Below are 22468 nucleotides of genomic sequence, written 5' to 3' on the forward strand. Positions count from 1 at the left end.
ACTGAAGTGGCAAGTACGCCAATATGGAAACATTAGGAAGAGAGGATACAGCAGGCAGTAAGATGTGAAAGGTCATTATGGGGCTTCTTTCTGCCTAGACCAGTTATCATCCACCAGTATTTTCCTCACAGACAATAAAAAGGATATATGAAAACAGAAACAACTTTACAATATAAAAGTAAATTTCCCATTGCTATCCCTTACTGTAGTTACCCACCTTACCCAACCAATGGTATTTGATTATCTGCTTTCCTGTATTTGTCTCTTTGGCAATACAAGAAGAGATAGGATACGCTTCTCTACCCGGTAATACTGGAAGCTGTTCGGCTTTAGGTACGAAACTGTAGGACTGGTCATCCTCTCTCTTATGAGATAGACCCAACATGACCTCACAGGCTGCAGTGAACAGCCCCAGCAGCTTGTTTCTCGTTCTCAGGGAGGTGTAGAAGTGATCATACACTAATTTCGAGTGCTTGTCGAGGGGAAGACTAAGTCAGAAAGTGCTCAGTCCTCAACAGAACATCAAGCGAGGCCCCCATGCAGAAATGCTGCCTCTTCCAAGGCCGCAGCGTTGTGAACAAAGCGAGAGGTACGAAGGGCAAGAGACAGACGGAGGCCCCAGGCAGAAAGTAAATATCCTCCCATTTTCTAAGACAGCCTGTTGCTGGAACCAGGGCAGCATGTGTGTTTCTGCCAGGGGAGCTGCCTCTGAGGAATGCTGAACTCCCACCACTTTATCAAAGCGTCAAAGAAAGATCAAACTGGCAGCTTGGGCTGATTTCATTTGTTGAGATTCTACTCACAAGATTTGCTTTAACCCTTGTGCCTGGAGCACAAAACCAGTATTGGGGTGGTTTCCTAATTGTTCCCTAGCAGTGATGGTCTGGAGAGACTGGCTGTTCATATACCCGCGTCAAAAGACAGAGGCAAATTTCCAGGACTCTTCAGCTGGGCTGCTTTACAAACCCAACCTGCCTCTGCTTTCCAAAATTTGAGGACAGTAACAGTTTGCCTGTGGGAACAAGCAGACAAGCTTCTGCCACGTCTACACAAAATACACCATGTCTTGGGAAGTACAACAATAATGGAGGCAAGCATCTTCACCATACAATCATTTTCACCACCATGTTCAACTTCACAGAGCCATCCTTTAAAGTTTAAAAAACAGGCCAGACTCCTTGTTATGAATAGAACAAGGAAAAGCCCCAAGTCCTTCTGTCTGAAGGAACAGGCTTTCTTGTCTCGAGCTGTAGATGATAGGAGGTTTCTTCCACAAAGCACATGAACTGCATGAGCCATGTGTCCTTAAAACCAGGCAAGAAGTGGGAAGGCGATAGCGAGTGCACCGCTGGATAAAAACAGGCCCTGTTCCAGTCATCTGACTCTCTGGACCAGAAAACGGTATTAAGTCTCATTTCTTGCTCTAAGCTCCCTGCTGTTTCCCAGAGCCAATCTTAGAAGTCCTTTTCCTTATATCCTCATTGCTACTGCAATGGGAAAAAAACACCTAATCGGCATTAGACTTTGCCAGAACAGGAAAGTTAGTCCACTTCGGCTTATCATCCTGATGGTCAGCATCTCCGTAGATGGAGACTCTCTGGAGAGCAGTATGCCCCCCAAGTATGAAGCACAGAACACTCACTCCAATTCACTACTTTATGTCAAGAATGACATCAGAGTTAATGCCTGCTGTTAAGATTAACTGGTGTTGCTCCCACTGCCAGGCACCGAGATATTATGGCTATAATTCTACCACACTTTTTAAAAAGACTATTACACAGCAATCTCTGGGAAGATCTGACTACTAACACAATTTTTCTGTGCCTTCGCTTTGCTCCTTTCCAGCTAGAGCAACCACAAGAGAAAAAGACTATGACAGAAAAATAGCTGAGTCAGTGGTTCTGCTAAAGGATATAACACTTTGAATCTTCAGGAGTTTCTCTTCTTTTCAACTCCGAAAGGAAAATGGGAGACGAGGAGCAGATACAGTTCTGCATCGCTCCAAAGCCAGCCTTCAGGCTGGACAGTAGTGCTGGACTGGCACTATGCTTCCACTGAGGTGGGCAAGGAACATGCAACAAGGTCAGGAGGGCTGGTTCCATGTCTGCACATACTGGACAAGTCTGAACTTCTTCCGAGAGAGAGACAGAGACGTACCAGATACTTCAACCACCAAGAGGAATGGATGAGATAGCACAAACATGGTTTATGAACAACGTGGACAACAGCATCTACAAGAAAATGAGTTTGGGCTCACCAAGCACCAACAGCAATACTTCAAAGGCAATGAAGCGCTACTGGACGAAGGTGGACTGAAAGCTGTTCAACAGCTCCAAGGATTTTTTTGTTCTCATTCCAAAATGGGTTTACCTAGTTCTCACATGCTGGTGATGAATGCCATTAAGAGCTTTGACCAGTACTGCCCAGTCCAGTGGTTTGTGGGCAGTATGGTGCTCAAGGGAAATATAAGACCGCTGAAAGAGAGCCAAGTATGCATCAAAGAGGCAATTACTTGCTTAGCAATGTTACCCATGGACCAGTGAAGACAGGGGACCATTCACTGAAACAAACAGCACTCTGATGATTTCAGATCGACCTGTGAGTGCCCAGAGTCCAAGAAGGCAGCACCACAGAGTTCCATAAGAGCAGGACGTGATCTCAGAAGAGAATACTTAACAGTTCAAAATTGAAACTAATTAAAACCAGGTTTGTGTTCACGAGAAGGAAATTTCCAAGAGCTAAAGCACCACACGTAAAGAGGTGCTGTGTGCAAGCATCCCTCATAGGTTCGCGCTTTCCAATTGCCTCCCAATTCCCAATTGCCAGTACTTGCCAGAGACACAGATCACCAACTGCACCAATGCTTCCTATGAAAACATGCCTGATGAAGCGCAGATGAGATTAACTTCCTGACACGATGCTTCCAAAACCAGGTCCCCTCAGTCTGCAGCCTACCAGAATTTCTTTCCACCCTTTATACCTCAAAACTCTGAGCTCCAATGATTGCAGCAGAAGTACTCAGAAGTAGCCCTCAGGTTTGGAAACCAGCGGCGAACATTTTAAAATATCCTGCCCCTTATGAGTGACACTTTGGCCTCCAACTGTCCTATAGCAGAACTGCAGTCACGATGATGCCAACAGGCAGGGGCAGAGGAGCAGGTAGCAGATTCCTGCCCGCAAGCAGGACTTACCTCACGCGCTCTTTCAGCAGGCTCATAGTGGGATTTTGGCTCAGGGGTATGATAGCTTTGTTTATTTCTTTCTTGCTGCTGCTGCTGCTGCTGCTGTTGCTGCTGCTGCTGCTGCTGCCGCCTGTGATCATGCTGCAGCGACAGGAGGTAGGCTTGCTCCTGCTGCAACTGGCGCTGGAGTCGCTCCGCCTGTCGGTGTTCCTCCATCTCTCGCCATCTGTATTCCTTTGAGAGAACACGTGAGTAATTCAAGACATGACACTGACTGTACGGCGGACGTCTCCCTATCCATCCCGTTAAAAATGCACCTTTCTGGTTGTTGTTGCTTTTTTTTTTCATTATTATTTATTTATTTCATTGTTAAAGTGTAACCAAGAGCTAAGTTAGACCAATATGGCATGTGTCTTATGTTGGGAAAGTTGAGAGTGTACTGCTAAGCTTGACATGATCGGAGAGTTATGTCAAAACTGATTTTTATTAAAGGAAAAAAAAAGAGTTATCTATACTAAATCCAGTGTAAAGTTCATAAAACAGTGATTTAGACCAACACTAGGCCATTGTATCCTGGGGTGGATTTACATATCATGTGTGCTTTTGATCTGCAACATAAGCACTCTAGTTCTTCACTGAATGCCAAGGTCTGTTCAGAAACTCGACCACCACACCAGAACTGTTCCACTTTAACATAAAGCCTCCTCTTACTGCCCAGAAAGCAGTGTGACCATACAGCACTTCTCATATGTGCCTGTCAGCCCACGACGCTAGCATAAATGGCCTTTTAATCAAGCTCCTTTGTTGTCATACTGTCAGTGCAGCTGTGCCCGACTGAGGGAAGCCTAGGACTGGCCAGATAAATGGATCCTATAGCTACTGAACAAAACAGATACAGTGCTTTACCAGTAACATGGCCTGCTCCTGGAGCAGCTGCTGCTGTAGAATTTCCAAGTGCCGCTGCTCCTCTTCTAGCTGTCGCCTGATATACTCCTGTCACATAGAAATTACCCAGCAATAAATTTATTCAAAAGGAATGCATCAGAACCCCCTGGGTGGAACACCACACGCTACTTCCCCAGTTCAGCTTTAACGAGAAACGCACTTCAGGATGGATTAGTGCCTGCAGAACAATTTAGGAAGCCCTGCCTCCTGAGCATCGGATTTTGGCCCCTTCTGTTCTGAAATTTGCACTCCTGCAAACGTTGCCGGCACGGGCCAGAGCTCGTTTACGTATTTTGGAAGTGGTTTCAAGAAGCAGCAAAATGCACTTGAAGGTTTTGGAAAGTTAAAACACAGCAAGTCTGACTCAACACAGCCAATACAAAGTCACATGCAAGTTGTATTAAACATTAGTTTGTTGCACTGGTGCGATGAACTGTTAGCAACAGCTAGAGCCAGGCGTAGTGTAGGCAGACCTGGAGCAAGCTCCCCCAGCGGGGCTCCGCCAAGCGCGGTCGGGACCTGCCCTGCCGTCTCCCCTGCCGCCCTCACCAGAAGCCTCTCCTGAGCAGACGCCGCCAGCCTTGCTGAATTATGCGATGGTTATGACACAAACAAACATCCACCAGGAAAACAGATATTAGACCAAACTCGCTCGCTCTTGCGATCTAGCCATCTCTTCACCTGCAGCCTCAGCAGGTCGAGAGGTTTATCCGCTGCTTCGCCTGACCCCCTGGAAGAACTCAAACTCTGAAGCACCAAACCCAAGCTGGTAACGTCCTATCATGCAATTAATGGAAGTATGTAACATGTGCATGCGCACACACACAAGCACGCGCACACACGCACACATTTACAGTGTATGTATAAAGAAATTAATGGATCAGTGATACAGCGATGGGAGCTATAGAAAGTCTTGTGACAGACTGATGAGATACACTATACTGTTGTTACGCACATTGGCTGAGCCATAGTTTGGGTTAATAAAAATTCTAAGAGGGGGCATGTCTTTTCTTCTGAAAAAAAAAAAAAAAAAAAAAAAAACCAACCACCAAAACAATTCAGAGTGGTTCAGCTTGGCCACATCAATTAACCATTTGTCATTATTGGCACTGTGCGTAATTAGCATTTCAACAGTTTAAAAAGCAGCTGGGGGAATACCCGGTGTCTGCCCAAAAGCAAATTGCTATTCTGTAATTAGAGATTTTCTATATATTTATTCCCATTGGTTAGTCTTTCCTCCTTTTGACTCAAAAATCTTTGAAATATATACAAACACAATAGAATTCCCCAGTAACACGATTACCAATGATCTCAAATACAGTGACTTTACATAAGAAAAAATTAAGGTATATCAGGCCAAAACCAGCATTCCTGAAGTTAATGGGAAGTTTACAACCAGCCTCTAGGACAGTAGTTTTGGCCCTTTATTTGGGATCAGTATTTTGCAGTACATGCACAGTAATTATTACCCTGATTATCACGCTGATCAAAGTTTCTAAAGGATTTTAAAACATGCAGATTTCATGCATAAATATAGCAGCTGAATTTCAGAGTTTAAAAGGTTTCTCACCTGTGCTTTCAATGTATTAAGGGCACACTGACACAACTTAAGAAATACTTGCTGCCTGAACTGGCATATATTATTAGAGCTGATTTTAAATAGAGAGTAAGAGAGGGAGATTGTGTTATTTAAGTTTTAGGAAGGAAAACCCTCTGCAGCTCAAAGGTTCCATCTCAAATTCAGCATATTCAAAGTTTATGACGTGCCTCTGACCAATTCTGGGTGCCAGAAGCTGACACGCAACAGAGCTGCCCTTCTCTGGGAGGCCTTCTGAACAGGGCATGTCCTGCAAGAACCACTGATCCAGCAAGACAAGCCTAGAAACGACTTTCAGCCCCAGTGATGATTTTGCCAATTCTGATGGTTTTTAGTCAAGCCCAGGGGCATGAGCTGAATTTAGAAGGAGTACCGCAACAAGACTTCTTTTTTTGAGGGAATATTGAGGCTGCCAGAATTTTCCATAAAGCCCTATGATCTACGTTAGTGCGTTTGCTGTCAGAGACAACAAAGATGAAAGGGTCAGCGTTAGGTTGCCTCTAAGCTGCTTTAGGCTTACTAATTTTTAAAAAATTAAATTAGAATTTAGAAGAAACAAACCTATTGTGCATATATCTGTATCATGGACTCACCTGCTCCCTTTCTACTCTCCTCTTTTCCTCCTCTGCTCTTCTTCTCTCTTCCTCTTCCTTACGCCTCCTCTCCATTTCTTCCAGACGTCTTTTTTCTTCCTGTTCTCTCCGCCTTTGCTCACGCTCTTGTTGCCTTCGAGCTTCCCGTTCTCTTCTTTGTTGCTACAAAAAGGGAAAAGAAACCACAAAGTTTCACTTTTGTTGTTATCAAAGAAAGAGGTGGGGTTGTTTTCTGCTGTGAAGAGAGGGATTCACCAGGACCGGCAAGCTCTGCAACTGAGTGACAAAACATTTTATGCAAGTGTTCCACCAGGAAACTAACTCATACCCAGCACACAACTATCCCTAAGAGCAGCCTTGCTTACTCTCTGGTTTCTTCACGCACACACACAAAGTCACGTACCATATTCCTGACAACCGAGGTGTGGAAGCTCACTGCTGCTCTTCAAGAGAGGCTCACACTGAAATCTCAATCTCTGAACAACAGCTGAACTCAAATCAGAGTGACAATTTCCTTGACTTCAACACATTATCTAAATGTTGCCAAAAGGGAATTATCAGCCCCACTGAATCAGCTAAAACTCAAATGACAACTCTCTGAGCTTTCGGTAAGCAGCTCCTCTCTTAACACAATTCATGGTCTGCTAAGAGTTTGGTGGTGTTGGTCCAACAACCAAGCTCAATTTAACGCACTGCCCAAAACTTTGCCTAAGAGAGAAGGAAGGCTGACCAACAGCACCTTAGCCCCTCCCAGAACATCAAAAGCACCTGTATGTAAAAGCGGAAAACCAGCTGAGCTAAGCTTTTACACTTACACAGATAAGCTTCCATGCATGACCCAAATACAAACTGGTGCTGATAAGTCTGCTCAAGTCTGAAAAGAACCTGGAAAACAGCTCTAGAAAGCATGAACTGACTCATTTCTGTCTACAGAGCACCACGTATAACTTCAGAGGAGACATTTTAAATGCCCGTACAGTCGTGACCAACTCTTCCCGCACTTCTACAGAAGCATCCAGTTACTCCACCTACCTCGAAATCCCAGGCAGCCTCCCACAACTGCCTAAGCGTCAAAAGACCCAGCTGTCTCCTGTTCAACCATGAACTGGGAATATCTCTACAACATTTACTTCCATTATAGATTTCTATAATATGCTGAAAAATTATAGAAGAAATTTTAACCAAAGAAAGCATACTCAGATTTAATCCCAAGAGCAAAATTAAAACCTACATTGTTTATTCCTTTTCACATTTAGGTTAAGATTAATACTATCACCAATTTCTGTTGAAGAAAAGCTGCCACAGATTTGCTAGTCCTAAGGCACTCCATGTACTCTTGCAAGAGCACTCAGACTAAGCTTTTATTTGGGTTCACAAATCTAGTTACTGGTGAGCGTTTGATAGTTGTGCTCAGCTGAACAAGCAAAGGCCAATCTACACTCCCTGTATTACTTCACAGGATGAGCTTTCTCTGCTTGGCCCATTACCCTGCGTGACTATGAAGTAATTGAAAGCTCAACAGCCTTTTCCATCTTCTGGAATCAATACTGACATGACAGTGGAGAAGAAACACTGGGGGGAAAAAAAAGATGGTTAAGAATTAGTAGTACTTAAATAAAACAGGCTGCTTTCCAATTCTTTTTAACTAGCTGCAGTTTTGGGAAAGATGCAACTTTCCTGAAGACCTCTGTTCAAACACACCCACTCTAACTATGACACCTTCCCTCCTGGCCCACAGCGTCATCCTGGGTTCACTACCAGCTTCCTGTGCCACAAGACATAAGCTCTTTTCTCCCCCATGTTTTCTGTATCTTCTCAGAAAACACAGCTGCCTTGCTCTTGCATCTCCTCTCCTAACTAAATCCATCTACCAGCCTTTTCTCTCTTGCTTAAGCAAGCTTTCTTCAATGAATGTAGATAGAAAAATAGCAAAAGTGCTGCAAGGCAGCTATGGCACACGGTGCATTTCATAGGTTTCACTGCTTCCCCTCCTTCATTTTTTAAGCACTGTAAAAGGATTAAGTAGGCACTTTTATTTCTGAATATAGGCATCTGTGTCAAACAATTTTGATATTTAAGTCAACATATTCAGATGCTTCTTGGCTAATCAAGTCTGACAGGCTCTTTGTTTAAGAAAACTAAGATGTAAAGTACAACAATTTTGTTGCCCTGAGGATGCAAGAGACAGCACACTGCTGACTGGTTAATAGCCACATTTATCAACTCAAACACTTCTTAAAACATACGAAACCTGTCTGTCTAACAATATTGTGTTGACACTGTTAAGTAGATATATTGCAGATCTTGGGACGGCATCATTCTCACTACAAGGAAGATGTGCAGAGCTTAGGTCTTTTGGATGAAACAAATTCATTGCTTCTTCAATCAATGCATAAGTATTCAGCAGTAATTAGAAATAACTGAACTTAATATGAGAAAAATAAGTTACAAATTGACTGAGAGCTGATTTCCCATGGCATCATGAAATAAACAAAATCAGTTGTTAAAAAATGAGATTTTTAAGCAAACCTTGAGCCAGATTGCTAGCTCAGCACCAACAGTAGATATTTATTACCCAGCAAAAGAAAAAAAAATAAAAAAGGATTCTCTGCCACCAGCGTGCATTTAAGTCAAATTTCCAAAGCACAAATGCGCTATTGTCTGCGCGCCAAAGTACACAGAGAGATGGGGTTTCTCGGCATCGCTTCTGCCTTCCCATCAGACACCGCCTCAGCCCCTCGCCAGGCGGGTGGCAAGGGAGGCACCTGGCACTGCAGGAGCCCACACAAACACCCCACACGATCTGCTTATTCCCAGCCCTAGCCGTAAGAGAAAGGTTTCGCTTCCTTTGCATGTGGCCTTTGAAACCTGAGCATCGAACTACTGGCCACTAACAAAGTGGAATTTACTTTTAACAAGCCCAGGGAAAAGAAACCTACAGTGACAAGCATCTCTTGGGTCCTAGTCTACATCTTGTCAAAGCGATAGCAAAGCTGGTTGGTGGCAAGCTGTCGTTGACCCAAGCTGTCTTTGGAAGCATCCCTTTAGCTGACTTCCTACCATCCTTCTGTTGGCACAAGGTTGCCTTCCTGACTGCCTCTAGCAACTCTTCCACGAGGACACACCAATGCCCTGGTCACCGTGTTCCTCAGGCTTGCCCAAAGGAGAGGAGAGGGACAGGGAAAACATTAGCTAAAACCAATGTCAGTTCTGATTATAAAACTTGTGCTTCTGACTTTAGTTAAGTGTGATTTTTAGATATTGTAATTTTTATCATGCACTACCAAAAAGGTCCGATATAAAACACTGTTGCCCAACAGACAGCAGGTAGAGATCTGGATTCACTGAAATTATGGATGCATATCCAGATCTTCTTTAGTTGGGTATGGCATTACCAACTTTCTCGTACATGTCAGATGATAAGCTTATTTTCAAGGAGCTAACTGTTAACCAGAAGGTAAGGGCAGGAACTCTTCAAAGAAATTTCAGAGATGCCAAACCAGAATTTTGACAGAGCCCATACTGCCTCAAAGTACTGCATTTCACAAAATTGGCATTTACTACGCCAACAACAAAAAAACCCATGCAGAAAATACAGTGTCAATACTCTGGTTCCTTGTCCAGTTTTAGGGTACATTAATGACCACCTCATAATGGAAGCCAACATCTCCAAACTGGAAAATGATGCAGTAGAGCATGATTTACCAGGAGGGGGCAATGCAACTACACATGCAGTTGGTGTATACCAACAAATTCAGGACCTCATTCATACAGCGAAATGCTGAAGATAAGTATAGATCCTCTAATTGTATATTCACAAAATATTATTCCTTATATTCAGATGAAGGTTGATAAATACATATATTAATGATTTCTTTCACAAAGAATTAGGTACCCTGGTATCAGTTTAGGAAGAGGATTGGAAAGATTAATAAAGAGACTTTTGCTTTGCCCACAGTAGAGACAAACCAGAAGTAGAACTTCTTACTCAGTACCAATCCAAAATGCAAGCAATTCAAATGAAGTAGATATGAACAATCTCCCCTTCTGTAAAAGAAACAAAGCCCTGGCAAAAATTGCCTGCAGGTACCCCAACACTAGCATCTTCGTTTAGATCAGGAGTGCTCTTTTGAAGTGAATCATCCAATCATCTCCACTTACCCAGTTTTGTTTCATATTTTGAAGATGTCTTAGAGTGCCAACCACTCCTTTTGGATGAAATTAAAAAGGCAGATGCACTCCAACCACAAGCAGGCACACAGTCTAGACCTCAGCTAATCCAAAGAAACTCCTCCTGTCTTTAAACACGTGGAGTGAAGTCTTTGGGTCCTCAGCACTTTAATTATTGTGCTCCACAAATCTGCTTCTACAGGACTATATGACTTGCCAATGGAGCTATAACCTACCACTTCAAAAACATCCATCTTGGGTTCTCATAACCAGGGACAGAGACACCATTTAATGAAGTTATCATGAACCATGGAGGTCCACCCAGAATGGGATTCCACCACAGCTAATTCTGAATTTAACCAAACCGGACTCAGTTTTGCAAAGTACAAATTCAAATGCCCTTCGACACCCATCACACTGAGCACAGTGTCTCCACGTTGCTGAACACAAACATAGACACATGTTAGAACAGCCAGGAACAGCTCAGATTTCTTGTTTTTACTATCTAAACAGTTATATGTCATACAGCTGATATTTATGCAACTAGTCTTCATATGATTTTTAAAGGGGGGCTGGGGGAAGGACAAATAATTCCCTTCCCAAAATGTTTCAGGTAATTTTCTGTACTTCGACCACGTTATCATATCCACCTCCTCAGTAACACACAAATTATAAGGCTCCTGCAACAATGAGTTTTAGAAGTCACCTATATGCCTTTTAAAAAGTAATCTTTTCTCTAATACTGCTGAGAATTACAGTTTTTGGCAGATGTCCTAAACACCGTTCCTGTTGCAGTCTTGGTCAAAACTGTCTAGGCTCTGTGCCAGCATTGTAAGAACAAGCCCTCAATTTTAATTTAGGAAGCAGGGGGGAGGGAGGGGAGAAGGAGGGGGCAAGTACAAGCAACTTGTCCAGGGAGATTATCTAATGCATAAAATTCTTCACAAAGAATGTTAAACAGGTATATCCAAACACACACTTACTTTACACAAGCAAAAATTACAAGAAAGCAAGGTTTGGTAAAAATATCAACAAAGCAATGGAAGCCCAGAGACACAATGCCTGACACAAATCTTAACTCACATTACCAAGCTCTTCATTGTTTACTGGCTTCATCAAAACAGGGGGGGTGAGTTAAGGACAAAGTGACAACATTTCAATATTTTGGCCTTCAATTGTGTCACAGTACTGATGTTTATCTAAATATGTGTCTACCACCCTTCCCCCATCTTAAAGAGCTTGTTTTGGCTGTTGTTTTGTTAAAAATCACTTGGGATCATACATTTTTCCAACGCAAGATCCAACGAACTAAGTGGGTTTTTCTGAAAGCTAAATATGAGCCTTTTTTTAAATTCACTTTAATAATAATATGCCTGCCCCATCACCTGCAAAAGAAAACCTTTATAGCTCATCATTCATATTTATGTCTCCAATGGAACCAGGCAGAGGGTATAGACTGAATAAAAGGTAAAAGCTTTTCTCTTACAAACTTTACATGGTTTACTGTGTAACCTTATCCAGTAATACATCAACCGACATTACATGCCATCTTGTGGTTGCGGAAGTTGCTAGTTTTGTTTTGTATTTTCTAAAGCAGGACTGATTAAACATAACTTTCAGGTAACTGCCGTTTCTTTTTAATTGCTCATTAAATTATGATTTCTGCAACATCCCCAAAAAGTTCAACCCTGTACAGCAAAAAGGTGCATTGCTTTGTTTCCACTATTAGCAGCAGCACCTCCTTTATTTTAAAAAGAATTTACAGATTTCTTTAAAAAGAAATTACAGATTTTAAGAGTTGCACTGATTACTAAAGTTAAATGACCTAGATAATTTCATCGTAATCCCCTTCCTCACCAAAAAAGTACCTCCTGCAGAACCTTAGAGATTAAAGGGGCATTTAAAAGAAAAAGGGGCATTGACTCACATACTAAGAAAAATTTTAGAGGCTAAGCGGTATCTCAACTTTTGCCCATCAATAAAATACTTTATTTTCATCTTTTCCTAGCCTCTTTTTATTATTTGCTCCCCCCACAAAATCGCTACAGAGCCAGTCTAAAAACAGTTGGAAGTGCTACAATATTTATCTTGGCAATCTCAGAAGGGTGGGGAAGAAACAGAAGAGAAATGGAGTTTATATGCCTCCCCCTCGTGCCTCCTCCTAGCTTCACGTGTGGCTGAGTCTTTGCTACCAATCCCTCCTCACAGGAGCACTAAACTCACTTACACATTGAAAAAGAGGGATAAGGAGCATAATGTGACCTGGAAAGCTATTTGGAACTTTGTATTATTTGTTATGTAAACACGTCACGGGATGCAAATCAACATTTGGTCCTGGTTGCATCCTCGTTAAACATTACCAGGATTTGGAAAAGCAGACTGGGTGTAGTTTTTCCATCATTGCTCAGTGAACAGTTGAAACAGCGACTCAAGCAACAGGTCATTTAAGGACGACTGGAATTTGACCCTGCACTTCCTGAGGAGCCAGAGGATTGGTTTCACTTCAGCTCTGTGTCATACCCAGCTCTGAAAAACTGTTTTGAAATCCTCCCACCTCTGAAGCTTGCACTGCATATTCCATCTACATATATATAAACGAACACGAGATCTTTGGAGGTGAAAGTATGACAGAACAATATTGTACACGCACATTCATTTTCTTTTATCTGCAGGTAGTGTACGCAAATTGCATACTTACCATATCACAAAAGTATGATTTAAATATTTGTAATTTTTGCAGAATTATAATTTTAACACTGATTTATACATCATCTTTATAAATCCAGGTGGCTTTTAGTCATCAGGCTACTATGCATGAGAGAGTAGTACATAAAAAAAATAGGCTTCTACCTACCATGAATGAATGCCAAACACAGATATTTGAGAAAGCTTTAAAGGGAAATTTGAAGCATGTCATGGCCCCCAAAACAGTAATCTTGAGGCACTGCCCATTTAAAAAAAAAAATTTAAAAAAAAATCCATCTGGGAATAATTAATGTCTCCCCTTCTCTACAGCTACCTAAAGTCTAGACTTGTTGCCTCTTCTTTGGAACAGAGACCAAGACACAGCCTCCCCCCAAATACTTTCAAACAACCCCGCTCTGGCTCCTGTTGCCTCCATCGGAGGTGGTGGATATTCAAATGCTTTGGAAGATGGCTCACATTCAAGTAGCCAGACATGCATTTAAGTGCTTTGCTCGACATTTGCCAGTGGATTTGCACATGTTGTTTTCTTTGCTGAGATGTGCTGGGGCTACAGGGAACTCTTTTTAAACGGGCATGGGAATGGGAAACACAAGCTGAAAAGGGGCTTTTTAGCTCCCTGAGCTCCAGCCTCCTGTCTCTACCTCTTCTAGCCGCCGCCTCTGCTCCTTCTGCTGCTCGATGCGCTTCTGCCGCTCTGCCAGCAGCTGCCTCTTGTACTCCTCCTGCTCGCGGAGCTGCTGCTCCTGCAGCAGCTGCTGTCTCCGAAGGGCCTCGGACCGTTCCTTGTTTTCCTGCTGCAGTCTCAGGAAATCACGTCGGAGGGTTGATTCTCCAGGCACATTGACAATGGAACTGCAACAAGAGGAAGTTAAAGCCTCCTGTACAATAAAGCCTGATGGGCCATTAAATACCTTTTCCAAAGCAGAGGGACATTAATAAAATATAGCATGATGTTAAATTTTAATCTCGTTTCTTTCAGAGCGAAGACACTGGATGCATGTCAAATACACGCTCTCAGTGGAAGGCGTGAAATGAGGCCAAGGAAAATAAGGACCGACTCTGACATTGTGGAGCCCCTGACCAATCGTATTTGCCATAAATCTCCCTCCATCCAGACCTCGCTGGCTCTAAGCCATATGAGGGGGAGCTTTAAAACCTTTAGCAGTTGCAGAATAGGTATTCAAACCCTTTGGGTGGTTTGTGTGGCTTGTGCGTGCACTTAATAAAAGAGAGAAATTTAGCATGCTCCTGATTTATAGTCATAGACCTTTAGACTCACTTGGCATGGACTGCCCAGAGCCCTCCCAAAAGCAATTATTACCTTGGCTCTCCTTCTTGTTCAGGCACTTCCTCCTCTTCTTCCTCACTTCCACTATATTCATACTCTGTCTCATCTAACGGGAAGGAAACAAAGGTGTAGATAGTGCTTATCTTCAATTTTAGGACAATGGGGAGCCGCAGTAGCGCCTTAGTGAAGCACTTCCTATCCCCTTCAGTAAGAAGATCTATCGCAGACCCTAGAACTCATTCTACATATGCAAGCCCATCTTCCCAACTTGTAAAGCAGCCCAGTTCTTTGCAGCAGACTTTCAGCAAATTCCCTGAATGACACCAGGTTTTATATGTAAGACAAGACACCTGGAGAACCTTGGCACTACCTGAATAAAGAGAACAGGCTGCCCAAGACATTTGCTCCATAGCTTTTGTGATAGGTTATTTCCTGTGAGTCTGATTTATGGCACCATTCCAGGAATGAACCTACCACAGACCAAAAAATGGAAAGGCATATATGCCAATATCCTCCTAAATACTGTTTAATGCTTGTATGGAAGAGGCAGTGGCCCAGAAGCGAGTAAATTTAACTTATCTGAAAATAAGACACTTGAAACTGATACTTTCTCTGTAGAGGACAGAACAAAACCTAAAAGCCTGCTGATAGTCAAAACATGAATTAAAAAAGAACCTTTCAAGGGTTTGGGTTGTTGGGAGCTTTTCTAGGGGTGGGGATTTAGAATGTAAACCAGGACAAAAATATGTATTTTTAACAAGCTGCAATACTTGATTTTTAGAAGCTGCATACCTTTCTCTCCTCTCTTCTTCCTGGTCCTGTCTATATGGTCCTTAAGCTGGATTCGGACTTGCCTTTCATTTGGTTGGTCACGTATAAAGGGATGTTTCAAGAGTTGTTCTGTAGAAGGTCGCTGCATGTAATTCTTCACTAGACAACCTTCTATAAAGCTGAAAAACTTTTTTGACCTGAGAAAGCAGGGAGGGAAAAAAAAAACAAAACAAGATCACAGGTAAAACTCAGCTCAAACATTTTTTCTGTTCTTCCTCAAAGTCTAATTCCTTTCCTCAAAGAGCATCACATCCCAGAGGGTGGTAAAAGTGCTGTCTGCAAGTGTGCCTCCTAAACAGAGCTGAGCACTGGGCTGGATGGACACAGGGCGATACCAACATACCTGCAGTGTTTGGGCACAGTCTTATGCCACAGTGCTTATGTCCCCTCTTTCACAGGCATAATTGCCCTGAAAGGCAGGATCTATTAGTGAAGGCAAATCATGCAAACCCAGCTCTGCTACTTCTGGACCAGAGCTGGGTAGCATCCACCTTGCCTGGAGCACAGGCAGGGCAGCTCTGGTGTGTCTCCACCTGCCCATGCTATCTAAGGGCACGTCTACTTCAGAACAGCCGTACTGAAAGCCGCAAGAAGTGCGGCCAACATTCCCCCGACACAAGCAGCACTGCGCTGCCTTTGTACGCACCTGGGCTCACTGAAAGGTCTGCGAGAATTTAAGATTATTTTATTTTTTACCTGAAGAGCCACACACAAAAAACCCTCGTAGAACAATAGGTGGGTGTTGAACAGTGTTGTCTGTTCAACACAGGCACTTGGGGTCAAATTCTCACCGACGTAATTTAAAGGCAGGAACTGAACTGAGCTCCTCCTGCGCACCACGTGAAGTGACAGAGTATGGGAGTTAGCTAAGCTGGACCACCACCTTCCTAAATTTGCACTTCATTTGAACTCTTGAAAGAGGACCTCTCCAGATAGAAGTCACCAAACAAGCCGCCTTGCAAAAGCCAATAATGGAAATATTCAAAACTGCATTTTTTCATCATTTGGCCTATTTTCTCATAACTTGCCACTGAGCACGCTATCAAAACAGTTGAGCCACAGCAGCACCGGCTTTGGCCAGAGTCACTTTTTGATTGCTAGGTGCTCTCAACCTGCTCCTGTGCTTGGGCAGCAAACCCCTCTACTACATGGTTAAGTGTAAAAACAACAGTTTCCATCCATTGCTTCGCTTTCCTACTGTAATCTAAGAGGCTGAATTCAAGGTAACTTTGTTGAGGTTTTTTTTATTCCTCATGCCTTAAGTGCTATTATTCTAAACAAAAAGGTTAATGAAAGGCTTATGCAAATACTGTACATGCATCTCTATTCCTTTAACATATGCAGAAAGCAAGTATGAGAGAGGGAGAGGAATGCCTTGACAGTACAAGTGCATAAATAAGTCAATCCAGGCAAAGACCAAGCCCAGCAAGCAAGCCAAGTTTATATTATGTTGATATGGAATAGGCAGTCAAATCACTTCATTATTTTGACAGGATCACAGCATCCTGTGATCACATTCAATCTATACGAAACCTCTTTCTAGGGAGTATTGTTTCATATGTGCCAGTTGTAACCAGTAACTGGGAGGAAATCCTCCGATACTAATGGATTCTTCTCAGCTGGCAAGAAGCGCACGCTCAATTCCAATCGTTTACAATAATTATAGTAAAAGCCTTCATTAGTTTTAATAGCTCCTTTCAACTTAGCAACTAGAACACTATAGTACTGTTCTGTTTCTGTGTTACGATCCATCTGAGAAAACATACTGCATATTAAGAGTGCTGTGGGAGTTTATTTTTTAAAATATGGATCCATTTGTCACCTTAATACAGATGCTGCTCTGTCAAGAAAAAAAGGTTGGTTTTTGTTTTCACACAATTTGAGACAAAATTTCTTTGGGACAAGCAGAACTACATAAACAACACACACTTTCTATTTCATGTTTTGATTCAGTGGCACAGAAGATAACAGGGTGATATTTGCTAACTTAAATTGCTTTACAGTTCTGTGGAAGCAGTAACAAAACAGCATGTGATGAGACACAAGAAAACATCATGCTACAAAAAGGGCTACAAACCAGATAGAACTAATACATACCATTTCTTGGATTTTAACCGTGGGGGAGGGTTCCTCGGTATCAGAAAGAGTGCCCTCATGGGATGCATGTCACAAAGCGCTGAAGGAAAGAAAACAAAAGAAAAAAAGAAAAAAAAACCAAAAAAAACCAACAAAAAAACAAAAAAACAAAAAAACAAAACCAAAACCAAAACAAAACAAAAAAAAACAAAAGAAACATACAGATGTTGGCTTAGTTGTTCTCTGTCAATACCACGGCTTCAGCTTCCACAACTACTTCCACCATCCTGACCGCACATGCAGACAGCAACACAGCTAAACAGAATTAGCCTGAAATGACGACAATTCCACAGCTCAATGTGCCAAGGGTGATCCCAAAAAGAGAGAGATCAAGGCATGGATTAACCTTCAGAATCAATCGTGATGGCAACATCTGTGCATGGCCCTCCTCCAGCCCCAAATCACCTAACTTACATTCAGGTCAATAAAATATTGGGAGATGATGATGGCAGAAGGGAAGAATGACACAGTTATTCTTTCATACAAACTTCCCTCCACCTGCCCTTCTCTCCCATTATGGAGGACACCTCATTTTCACTCTCCAGATTTGGAGATTTTCTTTATTCTAAGGCCTGACAGTTTTGAAGCATGGAAGGGTCTGTATCAAAGAAAGGATTCCCTGCAGAACTGAAAAGCAAACCCATGACTTTTGTCAAAAAAAGTCCCGTTGGTTTCAGCTGACACTTAGTGGGAGTCCAGGATCTCTGCTGGACAGCCTTTCCTCCTGCTCCATAACAAAGCATCAAGGCAGAGCCAACGCAGGGAAACAAGGGAGGCAGGGAGAGAGGCTGCCCAAGAAAGGTCACTAGAAGCAAATCCTCTGTTGTAACGTCTTCCTATGCTTGACCTCTTGCATCATCAGTCTCAGCCTGAATGGTCACTGCAGGAGCAGGTAATGTTTTCCACACAACAGAAATTCAGGAGAAACAGACTGATGTGGAGAGGATTCTGGATTCAGAAATAGGGGGCTACAACCTTGGCAGAGAACCCTTTTGGATGCCTGTGGATCCCATCAGACCACCAAGCTTAGAGGTGGATTCTTCAGTCGCCGCTGGAGGAGGAGGCAGAGCCCACATGCCAGAGGACGGACCAAGGCAAGACCTGTTCAGCATTTACATTGGATCTTTGCTTACTTCTCAAATGCCCCTCTTGTGCTTTTACACAAAGAGGGGCCAAGCTTTGCTTTGGTTTGGAAATGAAAAAATATTATTGTCCAATTCCAGGCTTACAAAACTCATAGACACAGCTTTTAATTGAAAGCCATCCAGGCAACCCAACGCACTGAACAAAAAGGTACAGCAAAAAGGAGGTCAAGTGGCAGCTCAAACACTGTTGATAAAGCGCTGGCTGAGGTGTCCTGGGAGCAGCTCTCACGTGGGCATTCATGCAAACGTGCAATTAGGAAGGAAAAAAAAAAAACCAAACCATAAGACCTCCTAAAACGTGAATCAAAACAAGAGCGTTGTGATTCAATTTATAAATTTTACATTATTAACAACAACAACGACGACAAAAAAATCAGGCAGCGGCTATAATGAAATGACCATTTTTTAGCTAGAAAAATATCAATACTTTATTTCAACATGATTATTTCAAAGACAGAGGTTTCAAACTGGGCTGTGGTGTGGTGGTTGTTTATGCGTAAAAAAAATTAATGACCTCACTCTTAGGTACCTTGGGCTATTATTTTTTAAATACAGAGCTCCAGTTGGGGGTGAGGGTAAGCATATTTGCTGGTTCAGTACGGACTTTCATAAAAATTATCATTAAAAGCCAAAACATCATGCCTAATTTCTTTTCTTTTTAAATCCTTCTGTCCTCCTTGCACATATCTGCTGTCTACCTTGATACTAAGAAAGAATAACTATGTGAGGGGAAAATAAGCTATAAAAAGTTGTGCATTTTTGGTTTCCAGGTTTCTCTCTCAGAAATACCCATATCAACTATAAGCATTCTCAAGCAGGGAGCACTAAGTTCAATACTTTGTGTGGAAGACAAATTTATAGTTTAAGTCATGTCACTACTAAGCAAGATCAACACCGCCCACTGACGAATGGAAACAAAAGGAAAAGCAATGTTAGCATTACCCAGACGGACAGAAAGCCAACACAGAAACAATTGCTACAGATGCTTTTTTCATTAAAGTCGGTTTTCTCCAGACCCCAGTGGCCCTCTCCCTGGCTGAGGTTTCAGCATCCCAGGCCAGGCCATGCACAAATTGGGACGCAACTCCAAAACACAATATACTACCCATAGGAAGGAAGTCTGACACTCGATTAGCTTCCAAATATTCCTGCTATAGAAATTAAATTACTGCAGTCTGCACTGTAGTGTTTAAACACAATCCTATCTTTATCAAAAGCACTGCTATTTATGGAATTTTGTATTTATAGGGCAGGCAAAACCAAAGAGAACAGAAATAACATGAGGATACTTTCAGAAACCTCAAAACTAGGCTTAGATTACAACCAGCATCTCCCAAGTATACGTTTCAGTCTTAATCAGCTCACTGGAGAAGCACACGTATCACTTACGGGGAGCTCCTTCTGCCATCTCTATGGCTGTAATGCCGCATGACCAAAGGTCACTCTGCATAAAAAGAGAGAGACCATATGTTAGTAGGTGGATTTACCCATTCAGACAGTAAGACAGTACTATTTACAGAGGCCCTGTAGGTGAGACTGAAACCAAATACCACGGCTATTTAAATAACATAAGCTACTTTTTTCTTGTAACAGCATCATAAAATCCTACTTATCATATAATACATATATATATATGCAGAAATGCACACACGTATTCATACAGAGTATGCAAACAATCCTTTCCAGTAACATATAAAAATATATTCACATTATGACAATGAAAAACACATTTGCCTGAAATCCAAGTCTATGAAACAACAGAATTTTCAGTATTCCCTTGTTTACAAAGGACTGAACAAGGGCATTGCCAGGGCATGCAGAGATGCAGTTAGAAAAGCAAAAACTCAGCTCGAATTGAAATTGGCCAGAGATGTCAAAAACTACAAGAAAGGGTTCTTCAGGTACATAAACAACAAGCAGAAACAGAAGGAAAATACTGGCCCACTGTTAAACAGGAGAGGTGAATTAGTCACCAACAGCGCTGAAAAGGCAGAGGCTCTCAACACTTTCTTCACCTCTGTCTTTACCAGCGCCGTTGGGCCCCCGGCCTTGGGAACAGAAATCCAGGTTGATGCAAACACAGATCCCACCATCGGTGAAGGAAGAGTTGGTATGTGAACTATTACAGGAGCTTGACCCCTACAAATCGATGGGCCCGACCATATCCACCCGAGGGTGTTAAGAGAGCTGGCTGACATCCTTGCGAGGCTGCTCTCCATAATCTTTGAGAAGTTGTGGAGATCAGGGGACATCCCAGAAGACTGGAAGAAGGCTAATGTCACCCACATCTACAAGAACGGCTTAAAGGAGGATCCAGGAAATTATAGGCCCATCAGTCTTACTTCAGTCCTTGGCAAAGTTACAGAACGAATCCTCCCGGGGGCAATCACAAGTCTAATGAAGCACATGACTGGGAAAAGCCAGCACAGATTCACCAAGGGCAAATTGTGCTTGACAAACCTGATTGCCTTCTACGACAAAGTAACCTACTCGGTTGATGTGGGGCAAGTGGTGGACATGGTCTACTGGGATTTCTCCAAGACTTTTGATATGGTTTCCCACAGCCTCCTCCTAGAGAAACTGATGCGTTACGGTCTAGACAAGTGGTCCGTGCGGTGGGTGGGGAACTGGCTGACAGGCTGCACCCCGAGGGTGGCGGTAAATAGCTCCTTTTCAAACTGGCAAGCTGTCACAAGTGGGGTCCCCCGGGGATCAATATTAAGCCCAATGCTGTTTAATACCCTCAAAAGTGATCTGGATGATGGATCAAGTGTAGCCTGATGAAGAAGTTTGCCGATGATACCAAACTAAGTGGGGAAGTGGACGCTTCGGAAGGGAGAGCCACCCTGCGGGAAGACCTGGATAGGCTGGAAGAGTGGGCTAACAAGAACCTTACGAAGTTCAGCAAAGACAAATGTAAGGTCTTGCACCTGAGAAAATATAATCCAGGAGTGCAGCAAAGGCTGGAATCTACCCAGCTGGGGAGCAGCTCCGTGGAAATGGACCTAGGGGTCCTGGTGGACAAGCAGCTCAATATGAGTGAAGAGTGTGCTGCTGCGGCAAAGCAAGCCAACGGGATGCTGGGTTGCATCAACAAGGGCATCGCCAGCAGAGATAAAGAAGTCATTATCCCACTCTACTCAGCACTTGTCAGGCCACACCTGGAATACTGTGTTCACTTTTGGTCCCCGCTATACAAAACTGATGTGGACAGGCTGGAGAGGGTCCAGAGAAGGGCCACAAAGATGATCAAAGGACTGGGAAGCCTGCCATGTGAAGAAAGGCTGAGAACTGGGTTTGTTCAGCCTTGAGAAAAGAAGGCTTAGGGGAGACCTTACTATCATGTTCCAGTATTTAAAGGGTGGCTACAAAGAAGATGGAGACACCCTTTTCACAAGGAGTCACATGGAAAAGAGGAGAGGTAATGGGTACAAGTTACTCCCAGGGAGATTCCAATTGGACACAAGAGGAAAATTTTTCACAATGAGAACAATCAGCCATTAGAATAATCTCCCCAGGGAAGTGGTGGATTCCCCAACATTGGACACGTTCAAGATTTGGCTAGACAGGGTGCTAGGCCATCTTGTGTAGACCGTGCTTTTGCCAAGAAAGGTTGGACCAGATGATCCTTGAGGTCCCTTCCAACCTGGTATTCTATGATTTCCCTATAGTAGATTCACAGCAAACACCATACCTGTTCCCCCAAACAAAAGATGGAAAAAATTAAAGACCATGAAGACTACGGGGCAAAAAAAACCCAAACCTGGCAGGTCTTTTTCAGTGTCTAAACCAGAAAATAAACAAAAAAAATACAGATTAATGGAATATACCCAGTCCTGAACTTTTTCTAGTCTCAATAATCAATTAATAGCTTT

General features: G+C 42.8%; 1 protein-coding gene across 13 annotated transcripts in view; it reads right to left on the reverse strand.

Annotated features, from left to right (window-relative positions):
- MAP4K4 (mitogen-activated protein kinase kinase kinase kinase 4) overlaps positions 1–22468 on the reverse strand; it is a 171410-nt gene that overhangs the window by 32825 nt on the left and 116117 nt on the right. For 11 of the 13 annotated variants that reach the window (XM_029998687.2, XM_029998685.2, XM_029998686.2 and 8 more), the window contains exons 8-15: positions 19983–20037; positions 17410–17488; positions 15274–15449; positions 14515–14587; positions 13835–14045; positions 6318–6479; positions 4089–4175; positions 3192–3416 (exon numbers count right to left, since the gene is read on the reverse strand). In XM_029998687.2, coding sequence (XP_029854547.1) covers positions 3192–3416; positions 4089–4175; positions 6318–6479; positions 13835–14045; positions 14515–14587; positions 15274–15449; positions 17410–17488; positions 19983–20037 — 1068 coding nt within the window. The remainder of the gene's footprint in view (positions 1–3191; positions 3417–4088; positions 4176–6317; positions 6480–13834; positions 14046–14514; positions 14588–15273; positions 15450–17409; positions 17489–19982; positions 20038–22468) is intronic. The other 2 variants (XM_041119526.1, XM_029998681.2) reach the window with 1 other exon arrangement.

The sequence above is a fragment of the Aquila chrysaetos genome, chromosome 23 (genome assembly GCF_900496995.4).
Source record: "Aquila chrysaetos chrysaetos chromosome 23, bAquChr1.4, whole genome shotgun sequence".
Taxonomy (NCBI): Eukaryota; Metazoa; Chordata; class Aves; order Accipitriformes; family Accipitridae; genus Aquila; species Aquila chrysaetos.